Below are 20,757 nucleotides of genomic sequence, written 5' to 3'. Positions count from 1 at the left end.
TGCGACTGTGGTCCAGTTCTCACTTCAGAGGCTCATTTGATCATGCTTCTAGCAAGGTACTTCAGCCTGAGACACACGTAACGGACCTACAGCTTTGTACCCTGCTGCTGCTTTAATCCCTTTGCCCCAGGAGGGGAAGCATGGTACAGAAAGCAGGAGAGAAGCGGGAGATAATGCCTGTGATGGCACACAAAGAAAAGCAGATCACAGTGAACTGTTTGAATTAGAAATCACAGAAGTTATTTTGTATTCATCTACCAGAGAGAGAATTTTATATCTAGTCTATACAATATGCTAAACACTTATCAAAGAACATTTAGAGGAAGGAAAATCTCTGCATTTCCTAAAAGACTGCTTTTCGTTTATTATGTTTAAAGAAAAACAAACAAACATATGAGGATAGGATGATGGAAAATTAGAAAAGATAGCCTGGGGGATGGAGGATGAGAGGAAAAAGCTCTGAACAACTTAGTTGCAGTGCTTGCTGGTTTTCTGCACAGCTGAAGCCAACCCCTTGAAAAGGAGAGTTTTGACTCGTAAGTGGCCAGCACCTCTTGCAACATATTTCCTAATCAGTGAGTATTTATGGTCGATATTTTATATTTCCAATTTCCCCCTAAGGGCTCGTGAGAAAGCAGCACACCTGCCAACCTTTTCAGCTGGGCCAATAATTGCCAATTTGCTCTTTGCCTTAGTATATCACTCAATTTAGCCCTGGCTGTGCCCTGCATACATCCTCATTCATCTCTGTGCCCCCATGACAATTAGACTGTTAGCTTCAGCTAACTAGGGCAACTATTCTACTAGGGTTGGAAGACAATTATTAGTCTATTTTCCCATCTTGTGGCAACAAAATTGAGAATCCATGACAATTACATTCAGCAATTCTGCACTCTGCCGCCTGCTCCCCCTCCTTGCCCCCACCTTCCGAATATTTCAAATTATCACAGCTCTACTACCACATTCAAATTTTCCATGTTCACAGGGAGTGAGGCTTCTATTTAAATGATAATGAGGGACGATCCATTCAATTTAGTGAGGGAGAAAATCCATTAAAAAGCAGGCAGTTCTTAAGCTGATGGGTCAAGAAAAAGATAAAAACCTTTTTTTAAAGCCATTATACAAGGCTCTGTGTGGATTTTTGGACTGTTCAGGACATCAGAAAAGATTAGGACAATTATGGAACACAAGGAAAAAACAAAACAAAATGCCCAAGCCTTCCACTTTTACTTGGGTCCAAACAACAAAATAGCAATATGGCTTATCTGGCTCTTAATTCTCTGGCAACTTCCAATTACCTCACTGTGAAAGACAGCACAGGAAAATCCCATTTTGGAAAAACGCTGTTGACTCTGTGTTGGTTGTAGAAGACCTGAGAGTGTATGCATAATAGGGGTGTCAGCTTTGTAGTAGATCTTAAGGGAATTTTACATCAACACTGGAAACATAAACAAGTGGCAAATTCCTATCCCCTCCTCTCCACACCACACCATCTGCTGTGCAAACCTGGGCTAAAACTTCTCTGTTTTCTGCTCCAAAGTTTCATCATCCCAAAGAAGAGACCAGCCTCAACAAATCAAAACTCTGCAGCCAGAGATGATTTCACTAGATCACAATAAGCATTTTTTTCCCCAATGACCCATAATAAATGGCACTCGCTGTAATGTCTGGAAAGACATACTATACAAGACAGACAATTGCTGTCTTACTATGAAGTTGTAGCACTCTCTCCCCACAGAAGTTTCATTGTGGCAAAGAAGCAGCAAAACGCTCTGGGTTTTGTTGTGGACGGAGTGATGGCTCTGTGTGTGTAAGACATAATCAATCATTTGCTTCAGTTTTCTTTAGAGTGCAATTATTTCACGACAGACCAGGCCACCTCTTGACTTCACGGTCCATTAGAGACTAATGACATGCATTAATGTAAATAAAGAACAACTTGCTGGCATCCCATTGAACAAGTCACCTCAAGAAACAAATCACACAGAGGAGCTAAGCTGTTCATAATAGCGCCTTCTAAATAGAGACTGACAATGAAGCCAGAGGGAGGACTCCAGTGCTCCTAAGGTGGCAACGCTGAATGCTATAGCCGACACTTTCATACACATACTTCCCACCACACCTGCTGTGTGCTGCCGTACAGCAGCCAAACCTGCCACCTCCTGCCTCATTTACTCCATTGTTCACCCAAGTTAATAGGGAAAGAGATGGGAGGGAAAGGCAGCATGAAAATGAGTCCTGAAGGCCAAATGCACCACAAAACAGCAGGAGAGCGACTCGGGAGAGCGAGAAACAGCCCAGGTGCCTCCTGCTGCAGAGCATCCGTCTGCAAGGACAGGCAGCCACCTCAGCACAGCCGTGTGCTACAGCCTCGATTTGTAACCGCTAACCACAAGGAAAAACCGTCCCTGCCTTCCCTTTACATCCTTACTGCCCTGTGGCTTTTTAATCCTCAGTGCCACACGTAAGGGGCTGCATCAGTTCAGCTGCACACCATCTATTTAAACAGCATGCTGAGAAGCACAGCTTCAGAACCTTACAGGAACCAGGCACGGCTGGACACAAAATCCTGCAGGAATCGACACTCAGTAGCATGTCGCCTTCTTCTCTCCCCTTCCCTGGTCCCTCTCCACAAAAAGTCCGCCACCTTATTCCTTTGCACACAAATGGGGAAAACCATCCGATTGCACCCACAGGACTAAGACTTTCTGACAGTCACTAAATAGACTACAGAACATTTACTAGTACGCGAGGAAGCGATATACATAATTAAAGCTAAATTGCACTCGACAAATAATGAACGAAGAGCATTCTGTGATTCATGAACCTTACTTTTCAAACTGCTTAATTACTAATTTGAAAAATTCTCATTCACAATGGGTCACCAGGTCACGAGAGCAGCTTCAGCGAAGCTCAGAAATGTGCCCCGGCCTTCAGGCACTTCCCAAAAGTCCCCCTCGACTAAAATGGAACGGAGTGCCTATTTCCCACTGAATTTCACTGGCTGCTGAACTAGCTTTGATTTTGCAGGAATTAGGCGCTTGGACTCAATTCCTGCAGGCTCAGCCTGCACCTTTGGGGGCAAAAGGAAAGGAGAAGAAAAAACTGGAAGTGCATCAACTTAACAAGAGAAGTCTCCAAGACCACTTAACGCTTTGACCTAAGCTAATCGCCAGTCTGAATACGTTATTCCTCTCCCACGGCCCCACGTTACGGTACAGCAATGCTACCAGGCACCCCTGCTCACATACCTGTCAAGAGTGGCCAAGGGGAGGGGAAGGAGAGAATCACATAAATATATGTATATATAAAATTATTATCATTATTGACTAATACCACAGCCAAGACACCCCGCAGCAAGGGGATTTGTCCAAAGGGCCCCCCTTCGCCGACTTTCCCCACCGCGGCGCGTGGGTTTGCAATCCTGGAAGCAGATCACAGGACACGTTATTTTTCTCTTCCTCCCACTGCGTCGGCTGTTTACAGCGCCCCATTCACACTCCAAACATGTAGAGAGAATTTTCCCCCGTCACATTTCGCTGTCAGAGCTGTCAAGCTGAATCCCGCTTTAATCTGCCAAAAGCACTTTTCTGCTGACATTTTTAATAAATACTTTCAGCTTTTAAACACATTTGTGGGAGCCATTTTTTCCCCCTTTTTTCCCTTCTCCTCCTGTAGAATGGTCTCTGAAAGCCTTAATAGCAAATACATTACACTTATCAAAGGCTTCCCCCCCCCCTTTCCTTTTGCATCCTGAAGCGGAGGTAGTGTTTTCAATTTTAAAGCTAAATTAACTGTCCAATTGAATTTAGCTGGTGTGAGCCGTTTTCTGTGACAGGTTTTAGTTATGAAGCATATTTTACATTAATAGAACTCAACATGAAAACCACTCGCTCTGGGATTTCTGTGGCTTGCCATTGAAATGGCAAATTTAATATTTCAGACATGCTCGTGCCAGCGTTTGATTATTGTTCTTCATTTAAATCTCTCCTAACGGGAAAGGTCCTAATTAGTAAAAAATCATGTTTTAATGAAGGCGAAATGCTAATTGCTAACACAAAAAGCCTTCGTATAAAATTATCCCAGCACTGCCATTGATTTCTTGGTGACTCAAAAGCCCATTTGTGAGTTTACATACTAAGGCACCGTTTGCTTTTGTTTTATCATAACATTTCACTCAACGTACCATTGAATTTCCTGAGAGAAAGACAGCTTTCCCCAAAAAACCTTTCATATCTTGGAGGCAGGAAGCATAAAATTAGATGAACTGACTTTGCACCCAAACTACATGATTATGTGCAGTAGCTAAACCCAAAGATACTGTAAAAAGCTTTTTAACACAACTTCTTTGAGAAAACAAAACAAAACATCACACCATTTTTCCCCGAGGAATAACAATTCCATTTTGTTTTCCCATCTCTGATCTTCCGCTTATCATATTATTTGCACCATGATTATAGTGTTTGCAAGGCAGCTCAACCACTTATGCCATAACACTCAATCATGACATAAAAAAAAGTTATTACACAGTGACCTCTGGATGCCAACATTTGTTCAGCAAGATTTATGAAAAGCCATGTCAGCAGCGGGAATTGCTGCAATGAAGCGATGCTTTCTCCTGAATGGTACTTACATCACTGAGACGGTCCCTTGAGCTGCTCCGCTGAGAGCTTGTAGCCTCCCTGATGCTGTCTTCCTCGCTATTTCTGCCACTTCTGCTTGTAGGGACCTTCATCTAGAGGGAGAAGAAGGAGGGGGAAAGAGGAGATTTTCAAGCACTGCTCTGCCACCTGTTCCCGAGGTTGCCAACAGTGGTTTAGTCAATGTTTCACTCCTACGCCCACGGCACTGTGGAGAGGACCCTTTTGAACACATGGGGCTTGTCTGAAATTGTGCTTGACCACATATATCCATATTCCCTTTTGCTAACATGAAAGGGAAGGGGTGCTTTTAGCACTTCTGGAAGCAGGCAAGGCTCTGCCAAAGTCCAAGGTCCCAGTGTGAGAGGGAAGCAGACAAGCAAATCCACTTCACTCTTTGCTACCAGCAAATCTCAACTGTGATGCTGCTGTTTCAGCACTGCCACTTGCTGCCGGGCCAACCGCTGACGCCATGGCCAGGTCTCCGGTTCCTAGTCCAAAGACTTGCCTTGAGGCACCCCCAGTGACTGCACTGTGAGGTTGGTACCGGCACGATGGCGAGGTGCCAAATACCGTGAGGAATACCGGCCTGAAAAAACTTGCTTGAGATAACACACAGAATTTGAAGTAGAGTGTGATTGACTCTTACAGCCAAGGCTGCTTCTCTAACCGCTAAATCATCCTTCTTCCTTCACTTGAAGTTGTGCTTGTGTTTGTACATAAGTGAGAGGCACCAATGGTTGAAATCACAGCAACTTTCCGCTTACATGTGCAAAGAGTGTTACAGGGGGAGGAGAAGGATAGGATAGATATGTCATTCACAGCTTCATTCTTGGGCTCATTTACTAACAAATTATTCTGCTAATTCTCTTGTGAAATATTGGGTGGAAAGAAGTGTTTAATTTATTAATAGGTTCTATTCATATCAGTTTGGTTCCATTTAAATTACACTATTTAAAATGTCGGCTTGTACAAATTGGTACTTTTAATGGCAATAAAATCCCCTTGTTTCTTTCTGTCCTATTTCCTTGCAGCCTCAGTAGCTATCAGGGTTTGCTCATGGTGCTCTGATATAACCCCAGCGCGTCCAAGCAGCTGGCCACTGCAGCACGCAGAACCATGCCCAGTGGGCACGCTGCCATGACACAGGCACTGCAGCCTGAGCCCTGGGAGCACTCCCATGAACATCTGGTATCGCTGCCAGCTAAGTGCCCCACAGTCTATTAAGATTTTAATACAATATTCAGGATACTGTATGAAGAATGAGCTCCAGTACTCATCCAGTCTGGAGTACACAGCCCCGTATAGGCTTGTATAGTAGAAGACAGGGAAAGTATCGTGCTCATGTTTGGGCAACAGTACGTTTCTGATTAAAGTCCTTATTCGGCATGCCTTTCTGCCACCTTGCACCTCATCAACATACTTTCTTCCTCAGGATAAGACTTTTAGACTCAGCCACATCAAAGTGTTAGAAATACAAATTTGCTCACAGCCCCCTCGTCACACAACCACCGCTCTCAGCAGCAGTGCCCCGTCTCATCCATTGTAAACCACCTTTCCAGTATGCTGCCCACCTGCGAACTTTTATCAAGACCAATTTTTCATCTTTGCTCCTACGTCAAAGTGTTCAAACAACACAGCAGTGAGAGGTTATCCCTGCTGGGATCTGCTAGAAACATTTCCAACCAACAGTGAGTCTGGATTCGCAACTACCAGCATCAGGTACAAAGGCAAGAAATAATCTGCTTGAAATTCATCATGTTGAATCAACATTGTCTGTTTCCTTAATAAGAAGGCCATCAAGTACAGAAATCTAACTATCCTACATCAATGCTGTGGCCATTACCCATCAAATTTTTAATCCCACATGTAATTAAGTAAATTTGGTAAGATTTTTTTCTAAGTACATAAAATGATTGTCATTCACTTACTTTATTCTTTTTTAGGTCTTTATTAACCAATTATGATTTCAGCTATCCGATTATCTTGCCTAGGATTGATGCCAAGCCAATAGGACAAATGGTTAATACCCATTAATTACAGCCTTTCGAAAACACTGGCACACCAGCTTTGTGCTGTCATCTGGGTCTTCCTACACTTATTCAAAACCCCACTCTACTGTTCCCGGTCATCAGCCAGCTCTTCTAAAACTCCTGGATGTAAAGTATCCGACCTGCCAATTTCAAAGCTTCCAGACACAGCAGGTGCTTTGCTTCTCCCTGAAATAGGAACCACTTAACTGTAACAGGACAGAATTACAATTTCCCTAAATACAGTACAGAAAAACCGACTGAATTCTGTGGCTTTCTGATTTCTGATCCATAACCCTAGTGCTCTCACCTAGGAACACATCAAAGCCTGTCAAAATTATTACACTTTCAACCTAAACAACTCCTAGACAGCTGCAAATTAAAGGAAAAATAAATTACACCATTCCAAATGCTTTCACCTTCCCAAGCACAAATGTTCACCAGAATTATTCAAAAGGATGAAAATGCCAGCTGTTTAAAGTTAGCACAGACTCACCCAACCTGTTACCAGACTCCAACCTCTTGCTGTTTTTCTTGAGTTACAGTCGGCTCCCAACACCACCTGTTTCTTTTCGCCAAATTTCATTAAAGGAAAACTACACCTACACCCACAGTAACAAATTGAGACAATTTGACCTGATAAGGTCTTGCACGGGCAAGCAAATTAGAAGCACCACTGCTGCCATTAACCTTTCCAAGTAAATATCAATTATTAAACTTGCTGCACTACCTCTGTCCCCAGTTTGCTGCTGTGAATTAAGAGGGTCATCAGCCTTTTTGACAGATCTTGTTCATTTACACCTGCTGCCTGCCAGCAGGGGAGCCCGCACACCCGCAGCCAGAGTGCTGAGCCAAGCTGCCTTAATTCATCAGTAATTACCCTAATGAGCCACATGCAGGACCCAACTACGAGGACAAGTTGTTCTGCTAAATGGATGCATTGGTTTCTCGGGCACTCTCTGCAGACCTGGGTATTAGCAAACTGGTCAAAAGCTTCTTTCTCAAAGTTGCTTCTGGCTTGGCTGCTTGATTTCTAGTGATTTTCTCTGGGTGTGTTTGCTCGAGTTGCAGAAATTCCTCCTGACCATGTTCCCTGATTGAGCCTTACTATAAAAACTAGTATTCCTCTCCCTTTGAAAAGGTTATTACTTTTTTAGAGTCGGCAAAGGCTCTGTGGGCCAGAGGCGAGGTAGGCTCCCAGCCCCAGCCCGGGGACATCATGGCCGCCTCGGCATGGCACAGACCCAAACAAGCAACTCCTCAAATTCACACGCAAAACACACTACGTCCTCTTGTACAACGCATTGCAGAGACTGACACAAACATTAGAGCAACACCAGTCACCGTTATTAAATGCCTCAGGTAGAGGAGCCAAACAACCCGTCTAAACATAGGCCTGAGAAGGGGAGGGCCATCTGAGAGAAGCTGCCTTTCCACTTGGATAAAGCTGCCGTACTACTGTTACAGAAAAGCATTAAAATCACCAACCGGCACCATTTAGGAAGGAATCCCCTCTCCAGCTTGTTGATTTCGCCTGTCTGAAGGTACCCACACAGCCCGCTGCTATTTTCTGCGTTGACGGCAGCGAAGGCCCCTCTCCAGGCCCTGCCAGACGGCGTTTTCCAGTCAGCGTAACAGAGCCGAAACAGAAGCTCAGGGAACAGCAGATAGAAGCATATGTGGGCCAAATTTGAGTATGTTTGATCGCAGTGCTTTTAGGTCTGCTCAAAATATTTTAGGAGCAATCTGAGAAGCAAGAAGTCTCAAAATAACCCCAATACCCACAGCTCAGCAAGAGCACGGCTTGGAAAGGTGCTGCTCAGCCTCGTCCCCTGGGGGGGGGGGGGGGGGGCGGCCAGGGAGAGAATCTTTTCTTAAACGTAGGTTGACTACTACTACTTCAGGACAGCTACGCTGGAACAAAATAAAAAAGCACAAGGGAACGACTGAAGTTATTTGGTAATTTATCTCTTGCAAAGGCCAGACCCTGTCCTCATCCAAATCCTAAATTAGGAAGACATTCATGTCAGTATGCGTTCACTGAAACATTAAATAGGTGCCGAAATTTTACTCAAGCAGAGCCTATTTCATCACTGAAGTTAAGAGAATTCTCCAAAAGCATTAATTAAACCCAAGGCTGCCTAAAAACCATACCAATGCAGCCTCCGGCAAGATAAATAACACACCTGACAACACCACACACCACAGAGAAAAGCTGGCGGTAGGCCATCCCAGCTACCTGCAACAGCTACGGTTCAGTTTTTACCAGAAACTACAGATTTGTGTTCGAGAACATGAAAGACGCGGTTTCCAGCTCCATGGGAGCGGGCCAGCGCTGCAGACCAGGCTGGCTTGGCAGGGAACGACGGGGGCAAGGTACAGAGGGTTTGTAAGGCCGTGATCAATCTGCATGCTGCAGGTGCTCACGGACAGTCCCAAACCACGTTCGGAGCCAAGAATTATGAACCTTGCGCTGTTGGACATCATGTAGCATGATTAAATATCATAACTCATTCTGGTAATAACTCCAGCTCTCATTAAAGTCCAGTTCTGCTAGCCTGGACTGCTGCTGCCTTTTCATCTCTCCCACCCAACTTCTCCCTCCTTGCTTCTTCTTATGGGGTGGAGGAATATATGAAGGGGCCAAACGGGTCTTGCTTCCCTAAAAAGGGCTTTTTCATTACCGCTATGCTGGCTCTCACCCCCACTTTTTAATCATAATAGATCAGCCTGCTCTCCATTTACTTAAGCTTTTCCGATGTCAGAGGAAAGCACATTTTTATTTGGCACACCTATTTTCAAATCACGGGCACGCTGCCCCTGCTCATTATTAATAAATACACTTCGATTTATCACAAGCTCCATTTGAGTGCCACGGGGAGCCTGGGGCAAAAGGAGACAAATTCTTTTCTTAAGTTGTTCTGAAAGGTGCTGGGCTTCCCGACCCTCACCCCCATTAACCCAGCACAGCTAGTGCGCTCCTACTGGGAGCTCCACGGCTTGCGCAGCGGCAAACTCGGACTGATCTTGTGCCATCTCAATATATTTGTTCATTATCTTGCGCACACACAGAAGCATTTGGAAATGTACTCGGGGCACAGGCCAAATTGAATCATCTGCCTTCATTTTCCACACGATCTGAAGCTACAGCTGCTACAACAGGCTGTGGGATTTTTATTTTCCTTCCTTAACAGTTTTTTTTCCTCACTCTTAAAGTCACAGCAGTCTGATTTTAAACCTCTTGCCGTTGCTTGGGTTTGTGTCTGCTTTTTACAAAACGAGCCTTGCCGACACACATGGTAGGAAAAGCAATCCCCAACAACTTCCCTCTGTGCTGCTCTAAAGGCAAGACAGAAAGCAGCACCCTCAGGGAGAGACATAATTAAAATATTAATCTCAGAGATGCCTGTTCTGGTGGCTCAGATGGGTCTATTAATCCACTAATCCTCTCACCTCCGCCAGTGGACAGGCACCGGCAGGAATGGCATTCACCTACTTTGTGCTACGCTTGGGTGCAGGGAATGGTCCCACAAAGAAGCCCTTCCAGATCAGAAGGGGCAAAGAGCTCCACGCAGCACTGAGCCAAGTTGCCTCCTTTCAGGAACAGGTTAACTTCTCAAGAAAAAAAATTAATTCCTTTTTAGAGCTCCGGAAGATCAACTTTCATTTGTCTTGAAAGAAAGGACAGACCAAACACAGCCTTCAGATTTAGCATTTTACTAACTTCATGGCAAAGCTATTTTGGCAGAAGCTACTTGGAGATAAGTAGGTAACAACTGAGAGGCATCCAAGTCCCAGAGTTTAGGTCCAAGCTTTCAGATCACCAGATATAGGGATGAATCCACCTTACCATGCTCATCTATCTAAATCAGTGCTGCTGAATGCCACTTTATATCTCATCAGTGTGTAATGACTTTATCATCTGATCTGCCAAAGGACCCTTTTTCAACTGTTTCTATAGGGTCAATCTAAGGAAGAAAAATTTCCTTCAGATAACATTTCATACTAACAAAGATTATGATTCTGCACGGCTACAAGAATTGTTAAGAGCAACTGTTCCAAAAACTTATCAAAACTAATTGTATGGACTGACCCCTTCCCAACAAACATGAAAATGATGCCTAAACAATATTTTGGAAAGACTTTTTTGCTAACATATGTTTGCATTTTATTATCAACTCCCAGATAAGCTTGTGTTTCTCTTGGTAGACTATCAGCAGTAGCAGCTTTCTGCAGCAGGAGACAGTAAGCTGCCTTAATAAATACAAATGGACAATTTAATTAAAATATATTGGAGACTTGGAACAAGTACTATTTGTGGACGAAACAGTCTGTTAAGGGACTCCACTCAAGGCTAGTTCAGTGTATTTTAAGCAGGCAACAATAAGTGGCAGTGAAACATACTGCACAGAGCTCTACCCCAATGATTAAAGAGCATGCTGAAATTATAAACGTCTGTTTTCCAGAAGGGGGGGAAAAAAGTCACCCGGTTGCCTCTGGTTTTAACGCTTGAAACAAAACAAACCATTTGGCTTTAAAAATGTACTTCTTTAAACCTGAAAAGACCCATGTATCAAAACAAGGTGGAATCAGCTAAACACATTACTTCTGACTTGTTTCCTTGAAAATCCAGCCTTAATGCATTCTAACAAAATTTATCTATCCCAAGCATACCTCATAATGAGATCAACTGGGAAAAATATCAGGCTTGTTTGTATATTTTATACTTGCTCTAACTTGGCAGTTTGGAGATTATGTATTCCCCAGGTCCCTCCTTAAATCGTTTCACACGCTGCAATTTGATTTTCTTTGCTTGCCCTTTTCCACAATTTTTTTGATACATTTTATTGAGTTCTGGCTCAGAGGGAAACGTTCCCTTTGAATTAAGGGTGCAATCATTTTTTTTCCTCTAAATAAGGACATATGGCATAGAAAGCAATGTTATGGTCCAAGGATTTTATGATTGAAGTAGGGCTCATTTCAAAAAAATGACAGTAGCATCAGGCTAGATTAAAGTAGTTTTTCTAATTGGGTGGTGCTGCTGTGGATGTTGTGATCAGCTATCTTAGTTATAACTCATTTTAAATACGACATGTCTGTTTTTACTTAGTGTGATGAAGAAGATGACAGCAGCAGTGTTATGATATTGAAGGAAATTTGTCCTTTTTTTTTTTTTTAGCATTCATTTGGGAAGTTCCATGATGTTTAGAAGGTTATCGTTTACACATTTAACTGCTATGCAGACTTCTGGTTTCTAACCCCGGCTTACCTGCTTCCTCTGGGTAAGTTACTTAAAAAACCTGTATTGCCGTTGGGCAGTCTGTGACATGGTGGTTAATTTTTATCTCTCTCTGGGATGCAGAGAGGTTGAATTAATGTTAGCAAAGGATTTCTGTGCTTAGAGGCTGTCAGAGTCAGCTGCTACAGGAAGGGAAGTACAACTTCTTAGTGCAATAAAAAGTAGTATTAGTGAAAAATCAAAACACTCAAAAGCTACTGTTAGTTTCTCAGCTACTTGAACAACATTAGCTAGTCATTAATAACCTAACTTTGCATCTTAATGCTTGCAACTAGACATGAGGGTCACCTTCCATTTTTAAAAACAAATGAAAACCAAGCTCATTTGGTGCGGTCCATTGCCTTTGCAGTTTTTGGAAGAATTGCTATACAGTGCTCTGATTAGCCAGGGTAACATCCTGCAATGAGCTCAGCTTTAGCTCTCTAAGAGACATTTCTCCAGGCCTGGTGCCATATCTAGACAGAAACTACGTTTGCTCTCACAATTTTTGAGAGGTGCGGCCAAAAGAGTGTGGGCCAGTGCCCTCGGGGACTGGAGAAGCCTTTTCCACCAGTGCCCAGCAAGAGAGGCTGTAAGGAGCAGCAGGGTTGGCTTTTCTGCAGCTCAGCCAATGCACTGGAACCCCCACAAAGACCTTTCACAGCATCTCGGCTGGCAGGTGGCTGCGGTTGCGGAGCAGAGCCGGCGCTGCTTCCCCATGACGGCCTGCGCTCTCAGGATCGGGAGGCTCGCTGCGATACGAGAGCTAATGCTTATTTTGGAAAAGAGCTGGTGCTTAAGCAGGCAAAACTGCTCGATTTTACAGCTGCCACCAGGCCCGCATAGCAAACTGCACTCTGCATGCCCCCAGCCGTACTTGGCAGATGGTAGTAGACAGCTGGGAAAATCTGGGTTTGACATACGTCAATGATAAACTGTGTCAGCGTAGACCTGCTTAGGTTACAGCTAGCTAGCGTGTGTGCCGGAGTGCGGCTTCCACTGGTGAAGGGTAAATAGCGTTCCTAACCAATTCAGCTAAAACCTGCCTTCCGCAACAGGGCACACAGATGGCACCTACGAGCCCTCGGGGCTGTCTGGAGAGGCAGGCAAGGCAATAAAGGGGTAACGTGCAGTTTTGAGATTCAGGGCTACAATACAAAACCAGCACGACAGGTAACGAAACAGTGCCCACCACCAGCAATGATGTATGAGGTCCTGTTGCAAAGGCAAACTGTAAGCAATTGGCAGAGAACTAAAGTCAGGACTCCCTGCACTCCCACAGTGAAGAAAACCCTGAGAAATCAAAGAAACTTATTGGGGCACCTTAGTCTGCGTTTGTAAATAAATGAAGGCATCTATAGGCACCAAAAAAAAAAAAAAAAAAAAAAAGACACACACTACTTGGTGACTGAAGAGAAGCAGCAGCCTGTAAAGCTGGGAGACAACAATGAAACCATAGCTGGACAAGGGACATACATAATCACCATCAATGAAAAGGCAGCACCTAATAATTACTGCACCAGCTGTTATGTTCAGCCAGAATTGGATGTCCTAACTACACTTTAATTTAGCAACAGGTCTAAAGGAATAGCATCCAATAAATGCTCCATGACAGAGATGAAAGCCTCTGAGCAAGTTACTAAGTAAGATCTATAGTTTCAAGTTTCACATTAGGGTGATTTAGACCTGTGATTCTCGGTTACAAAATGCCATCCAATATGCATCAAATGAGAAGTTGATTTTGCACATTTTTTGGAGATGGGAAAGAAATAGATATGCTGAAGATCAGCTCAGGACTCTTACAACAGATGCATCAAGCGTTGCCAACACCAGTGCAGCTGACCATAGCGAAAGGATCACTGTAAGGGAAGTAGCTGCGAGCAGGACGGAGGTATGATTGAGTAAGCGTCCATTTAGCAAGGAGAGAGCAGTGTTCAGCTGGAGCCAACAGACTAAATTAGGCTGAGTTTACACAATGCTTTTAAACACCATGTAGGAGGCAATCAGAACTGACAGCTTTAACATCGCTGCCATCTATGCATACAGATACCACCTATTAAAGGCTAATATCAACAGCTGTGACTTTCAAAGTAGAAGTAGATTTAATATACATATTAAATTGTCCAAAGCCGCAGAAGATGTTTCAAAATATTTTAGGAAATTCAACCACAAAAATTCTCTCTGTATACTACAGTATTTCTCTTTCAGTAATATTACCCACCAAAAGCAAGGGTTTTGAATCAAAGACAAAAGGTGATGATAACCTTCAAAAGTGATTTTAGCAAGAGAATATCCCAAAAAACAATGTAAACACATTACTAATGATGTCAGATAGGCAAAACATTCAACGCAGTTCCGCTGTGTCCTTGGGAAGAAAACAGACTTATTCCTCGGTCCTCTGGTAACAAAAGGAAGATATTAGACAACATTTGCTAAGAACAAAGACCAGACCTGTTGCACAAGCCCTAGAATGGGAGATCATGTGCACATAGATGTTTTCACAGATCTTGGAACAGCCACTGAGAAAACTGAAAAAAGACAAGTATTGGAGAAATATTTCAAGGGAGCAACCAGGGCTGGCTGGACAGCTATAGGCATACTGCCGTGATACCAGGCTTGAACAGAAGAAGAAAAAAACCCGATACTGGATTCAATTGACCGAATTAAACTATTTCGGTCAACAAGTTTTTCTAGAAAATTAGTCTTCTTCAATAAGCCTAGTTTCATTTCTTTGATAAGTTTGGTTGAAAAGGGAACTGGATAAATGTGATACATTTAGGATTCTTGATGCACTCATACTGCAAGACATTCTGATAAAAATTAGTGCTCTATAAATATCAATAAAGCATATTTTAAGCAGGGAACATATCGGCTAACTTCTCAAAAAGTAATGTCCCTAAATAATCATCAGTGTCTGCTACACAATATAAAAGGATTTAAATGAGGTTTGCTTACACAGTTCCACCAATATCTGAGAAAAATGTTATCAAAGCCACTCATATATACCAACAATACCTGCTTAGAAATAAATAAGGAAGAGGAAGGAAAGACAGTTTTAGGCAGCAGCTTGAATCCCTTGAAAATCACACCTGACTAGAAATAACATATCCCAAAGCAGAGCCGCACTATGATTATGGGAACGAAGGTGGCTGTCTGCAGCTACTACAGAAGAGAGACTATGCCGCCCAACAGGGCTGCTCACGCGGGAAAAGCTGTGCGGGTTACAGTGGACAAGGACCTCCATATGATCTTTCAGCCTGTTGCTGCAAACAAAGGGAACTAATCCAATCCCTGAGCAAGGGAAGAAAGACCACTTTCTCCTGGATACAGCATTGACAGGAATGATTTCGGAATTGGTGTGGCTTGGTCTACAGTCTCCCCAGTAAGACAGCAAGGCAAAGCTCTTCTGAGCTGACAACCCATGGCAGCTACAGTCTAATCTGTGGTACAAACTTGGACAGTTGTCCTGAATTGCTCCCAATCCTTCTCACACGGCCACAGAGATCAGTCACACTGCCATTAGAAAAAGCAAAAATTGCCAGCAACTGTCCAGGTGTGATGCACTGCAGATCTCTCCTTAGAGCTGGGAACAAAAGTTACCATCCTGATGCTGACTGATGGTAAGAGGGATTTTGTAATGGCAGCCTGCAAACCCTGTGAGTTCTCGTCCATAGTTCAAGGCAGGGACAAAAGCATCCACAGTCTCACTCAACAATTCACGCAAACCCTTCAAGCATCCCATGTGAAGAACCCATGCTTAGTACAGTAGGGTTTCAAATTCATTACTAGGACTCTGAGGCACCACAGTAACACAATTAAAACACCACCAGATGTGTGTCATATAATACATGTTAAAAAAAGACAAGACATACTGTGTGCAGATACAACAACAATTTGCTGTTCAAATTAATTCAGGAATCAGTACCATCCCTATAAACCCAATATATAAAACATATGCTACTGTAGGCATGCATAAATGGCATGCAATTTTTTCCAGATAAAGCCACACATGCAGTTAATAAACTAAAGTGAAAAAAGAAAAGAAACAAAGTAAATAAATAAATACAAAGGCTGCCCAGGGAATGCCAAATTTTACAGAAACTGCTGTCAAAGATCACAGCGCTGTGCAGACACAGCCACAGCCGCGAGCTCGTACCCTACCCTCAGCAGGGCGGTCACAGCCTGGCCTCAGTTCGTCTGAACAGGGAATGTCCGCGTAGCAGAAACAGACACCAACCAGACACCTAACCAGTTCTTTTGCCCAGCACTGAGATGAGGTCAAGCTATGGTGGCATAGTTTCAATCACAGGAGATAGCAGACAGTCTTGCACGCACAGAGGATCAGGCCTTATATTGCATGTTTTCAGCTGTTCCGCAAACGAGCCCACAATCACGTCCCTGAACTGATCTTCATTACCTCCCCCTGTTATTTCCGAAGACCCTGTAAAACCTAGGAGCAAGGCTCCAGCATAGCAGCAGCTGCGGGAAAAGTTGGCCTTAAAGGCAAGAGAACCACCACTTCAGTGCAGAGGGAACTGATGGGTGGTTGGCACGAGCCGTAGTATGATGTGAATTCAGCAAAGCAGAGACAACCCCCACGCACACCACCATGCATGTTTTTATTCTAACTTCTGCCTTGTTCTAGTCAGACCTACGATTTCCTTTTATTGCTAACTCAAACTCTACCAAGCCCCTATGTGCACTCTGTCTAGACGTCCTGGGATCTGTCCTTTTTCTGGCAGAGGTCTTTTTCCCCCAGCCAACTGTCCCTCATCACCCACAGGCAACAGAAAGCTAACCACAGCTGCTTCAGTAAGTCCCAACAAGAATCACAGCCATTTTCTTCAGGATCCCCACACTAGCAGATGAACCAAGCCACTCTAGCAAAAATCAGAGCAAACCTTATACTTCTGCAGGTCTGGAAAGCAGGTTCCTGGTTCTGCCCTTGAAGCAGAGGCAATCTGAAACATCACTGCTGTCTGGTTGTGATCAGTCAAGACATTAGTGTCGTCAAGGAAACTTTCAAGCAAGGCCATAAGATCCTACACCACCACTGTGAGTTTTTTGATTTGAGAAAACAGTGTTATAACTACCAGAGCAAGCACAGCCAGCTCCACAAAGAAACACAGAAGCAATTTCCTCTAAATGCCCAGGGGACATCCTGTTTGCTGTTCAACGTCCTGAAGAAAACAAAAATCTAAGAATAATTACAGCCAAAGCAACTAAGGTGAAGCCCTTTGGTAATTTTCAGCCCTGAATAACCAAAAAGGGTGACAATTATTTTAGCTAATGATCACTGAACTTTGAGATTAACATTCACAGCTGAGGAACAGGAAGCAGCTCTTTAGAAGGCAGCACTGCTGTTAGGCTAAGCCCAGAGCTCTGTGAAATAGCTGGTTGACACTTGCTATCATCAAGGGACAGAGTGCATTACCCAAAGACCCAAGGAAGTAAAGAAAGCACAGAAAGCTCAGTAAAGATGGACTGGGAGCCTCCCCTGCCTTCTTCCTACATAACACAGACTGCATCAATTTATGACGGTGCAAAATGTTTCTTGTTGGCCTATACTATACTCTCATGATGTGCAGCACAAGAGCGTCTTGGCACTAACTGTATTTTCCCTACAACTGTAGTTTTTAAAATTTCTCAGACACAAAAGGACTGGCTGAAACACTGTAGCTTAGAGCAAAAAACACGATCTGGATTTCATACTGTGTTTTCTGTCATGACAGAAAAGCTAACTCAAGTGTCCTTGTTCTGAGTGCTCTTCCTGATTTGTATACCTCCAAAACCCAGCCCCAAACTGTTTGGCTCAGATTATTCTTGTGATGGTTACAGACAAAAATAAGAAAAAAAGAACCACACTAGCAAGCCCTGCTGAAGAGTAATCCTCTTCCTGCAGCTGGAAGGCCAGGATCCTCCAAATCTGTAAACTGCATCCTGATACAGCTGAAAGGGCAAACTGCAGAGTAACCACAAAGCAGATACACCATCCACTGAAGGTTATCCAGCTGGTCTGAATTGCTCCCTGTGAGGTGAGACATCCTCTCCTCACTGATTCTGGAGAGCAAAGCTGCCCTGGTGCCTTTCAGAAAGGAGTCAGGCTGTGCTTGGGGATGAGCTGGGTCCAGAGGAGGGGAAACCTGCCTAAGGCAGGCCCAGAGAAACACAAGCCTTTGCGCCTGCATCGTTTCACAGCAGGCACAAAGGCTTGTCAAGCACCAAAGTAAACAAGTCCACTAGTCTAACTAAAAGCCTGATTTGAAGCTGATTTAAACTGCTATAAATGGTGTATAGCATGCTTACTGAGCTTTAAGCCAAACCTTAGTTTTGTTCAGGTTAAATAAGTTACAAATCAGTTGAACTGGAACAAGCAGCTTTCAAAGCAAAATTAAAGTTAACAGCCCAGTTAAGTTAAACTGCTGCAGTCCTTCCCTTAAGAATGGTCTTAGCTGCAGGAAACGCTTATCTTCCTTGACACATTTGGTGCAGAAAGGTGTTTTAAACAGTAATAAGCATCTGTTTTCTCTACCTGTTCAGTGGGAAAGTCTAGAGTTATACAAACAGCACCATAGAGGATAACATAGTAATAGCAAAATGCATTTACTAATGATCCTACTAATATTTCCTGAGAGCATCTCCAAATACTCTGCAAATACCCATCAAGTGTAAACAGCAAGGATGCGCAGTGGGTAGTATTATCATCCCAGTTTCTCAGAAGGAATGAAAAGATCAGATGACTTTGGGAGCATCAAGCAATGGACCTGGGATAAGGCTAGGACTACAACTATAGAGAAGACTGGATGGCTAAAAGCACTGCAGCTTTTAATAGCAACCATCTTGCATCTTAACCACAAGATCATTCTCCCTGGATGGTGTGTAAGTAAATATTTCTTAGAAAGTATAATGTTAACAGAGTGGAGCTTGCTGAGAAAGCAAAAAAAGGGTTTGCTGCTTTTTTGGATACTGCATGGAAACCCCGCCCCTCCAAAGGAAATATTTTAGTAAAAAGCAGCACAGAGATACAGCGTGAAAAAATGAAGCCATCAGATAGGAAGGTTTTGTGGAAGAGGGGTAAGGGAGTAGTATGCCTTCGCTACTGGGAAGATACGGTGGGATTCAGGACTGCTCTTGATACATGGGACAATGAGGTTTTAGTCTGGGCAAAGACCTGTGCCTGAGTGCTGCCTGAAGGCAGGGGGCTTCAAGGTACCTTGGATACAGATTTGGGAAATGACCAAGGTCTGTCACACCATAGGATCTTTTCAAGCAGCAGTGGGGCCCAGAACTGCTATAACCGTGGGGAACAAAACTGAAAGCTCAATCCAGAGACCAAATGTCAGCAAAAGGACTTCTCTGAATTGTAGCTCTTTCTGTAAGCGCGTGTGTGAGAGAAGAAACAAAGCCCAAAATAACAAAATTCACCAAGGCAGAACTACGGGTAGAGCTAGATAACCAACTTCTTATTCAGATCTTTAATACTCCCTTGCTGCTGCCAGTGGATGAGCAGCAAGAGGACACTAGAAGTAGCAAGTGGGAATGGCAAAAGCCTCTAAAATTATGATGCAAAAATTGAACATGTCTCCTAGAGATGTAAAACTGGTCTCACGTACAGCTTTTTTGCTAACAGTTGTCTCAGTTGATATGCAAATTCCATATAACAGTACATGTCTACATATTGTTGCACTACAAGTATCTTTGCGTGAAACACTTTACCTTACTGCTCTTCATAATGTACCTGAGTTTCCTATTTAAAACAGTACCACTGCTAAAGGAAACAATTAACAGAGGGCTAAAGGAAACAATCTTATTCACTGAACCAACACTGTTGTCTCAGCAAAACAACACAATTAACATCTGAGTTCACAGGAAAATGTATTATCACAGCAGATGCATGTGCATGTATTTTGGCCCTTTGGTAAAATGCACTGTGTCGGGGCCAGATGTTTCTGCTCATGCCTAAGAAGAATCCAGCTGCATCAAGCTGTGAGTATTTCTTCTGATCTGTCAAAATCTGCTATGAACTAGAAGAGAAAAAAACAGAACCGAAGTTTGAAATAGAAGGCTGTTTTCCACTGGGAATTTTACTACCATCTGTATTTTAAAAGCTTTAGTACAACTGACAGAGTCTGAAAAGGTTTGCAACACAATAGGTAAAGCACATTGAAATACCATTCAAGTAAGGTTTCTGGTAGAGTTGAAACATATGGTAAAAGGCTAGTTTTATGCACATTTTTTCCCCTTAAAAATCAATTTATACTTATTAGTTAGATTTACAACATGTTTAAATTGTACAGCCTTTCTTGTAATGTGCTGCCATTACGAGCTGAACTCTCATTATTAAGATGATAGAGCAATATTGAATTACTGGGCAAACAAGGTCCTTTTTCAGAAACACGAGAGGTGATTCTTTTTCTCACGGTTTCTAAAACCAGGTTGTTGGTTTTTGCTTTCATTAAGAGAATTACTATGGATTTGCACTGGTGCAAGAGTAAAATGATATCCTTCCCCTGAAACCACACAAAAAAAAAAAAAAAAAGGAGCCAAAATGGAAACAGAATAGCTAAACATAAAACATGAAAGCATCTCATAACAAGGTAAGTTCACAAACTATGCCATGTTTGTCAACGCTTTGTATTGTCCTTCCTAAGAACCTTCTACCCAGCGGGACCAGCACGCTCCCACCTCACAGACCACCAGTGGAAAAGCCCGTAACTCATCTCACAGAAACCTCTGTTGTTTGATCCCCAAAACCCAGCTCCTTCTGCCCACAGGGAGAATGCAACGGCAGGAGCAGGATCAGCGACTT

The 20,757-nt window shown here is 43.3% G+C and overlaps 1 protein-coding gene across 1 annotated transcript in view; it reads right to left on the bottom strand.

The window, feature by feature from the left end:
* FBRSL1 (fibrosin like 1) overlaps nucleotides 1-20,757 on the bottom strand; it is a 550,180-nt gene that overhangs the window by 301,996 nt on the left and 227,427 nt on the right. The window contains exon 3 of the mRNA XM_082007705.1: nucleotides 4,634-4,735. Within this exon, the coding sequence (XP_081863831.1) occupies nucleotides 4,634-4,735 (102 nt within the window). The remainder of the gene's footprint in view (nucleotides 1-4,633; nucleotides 4,736-20,757) is intronic.

The sequence above is a fragment of the Phaethon aethereus genome (assembly GCF_964289735.1).
Source record: "Phaethon aethereus genome assembly, chromosome: 17".
Taxonomy (NCBI): Eukaryota; Metazoa; Chordata; class Aves; order Phaethontiformes; family Phaethontidae; genus Phaethon; species Phaethon aethereus.
The sequence above is the reverse complement of the archived record's forward strand: the minus strand, read 5'-3'. Positions and strand labels throughout refer to the sequence as shown.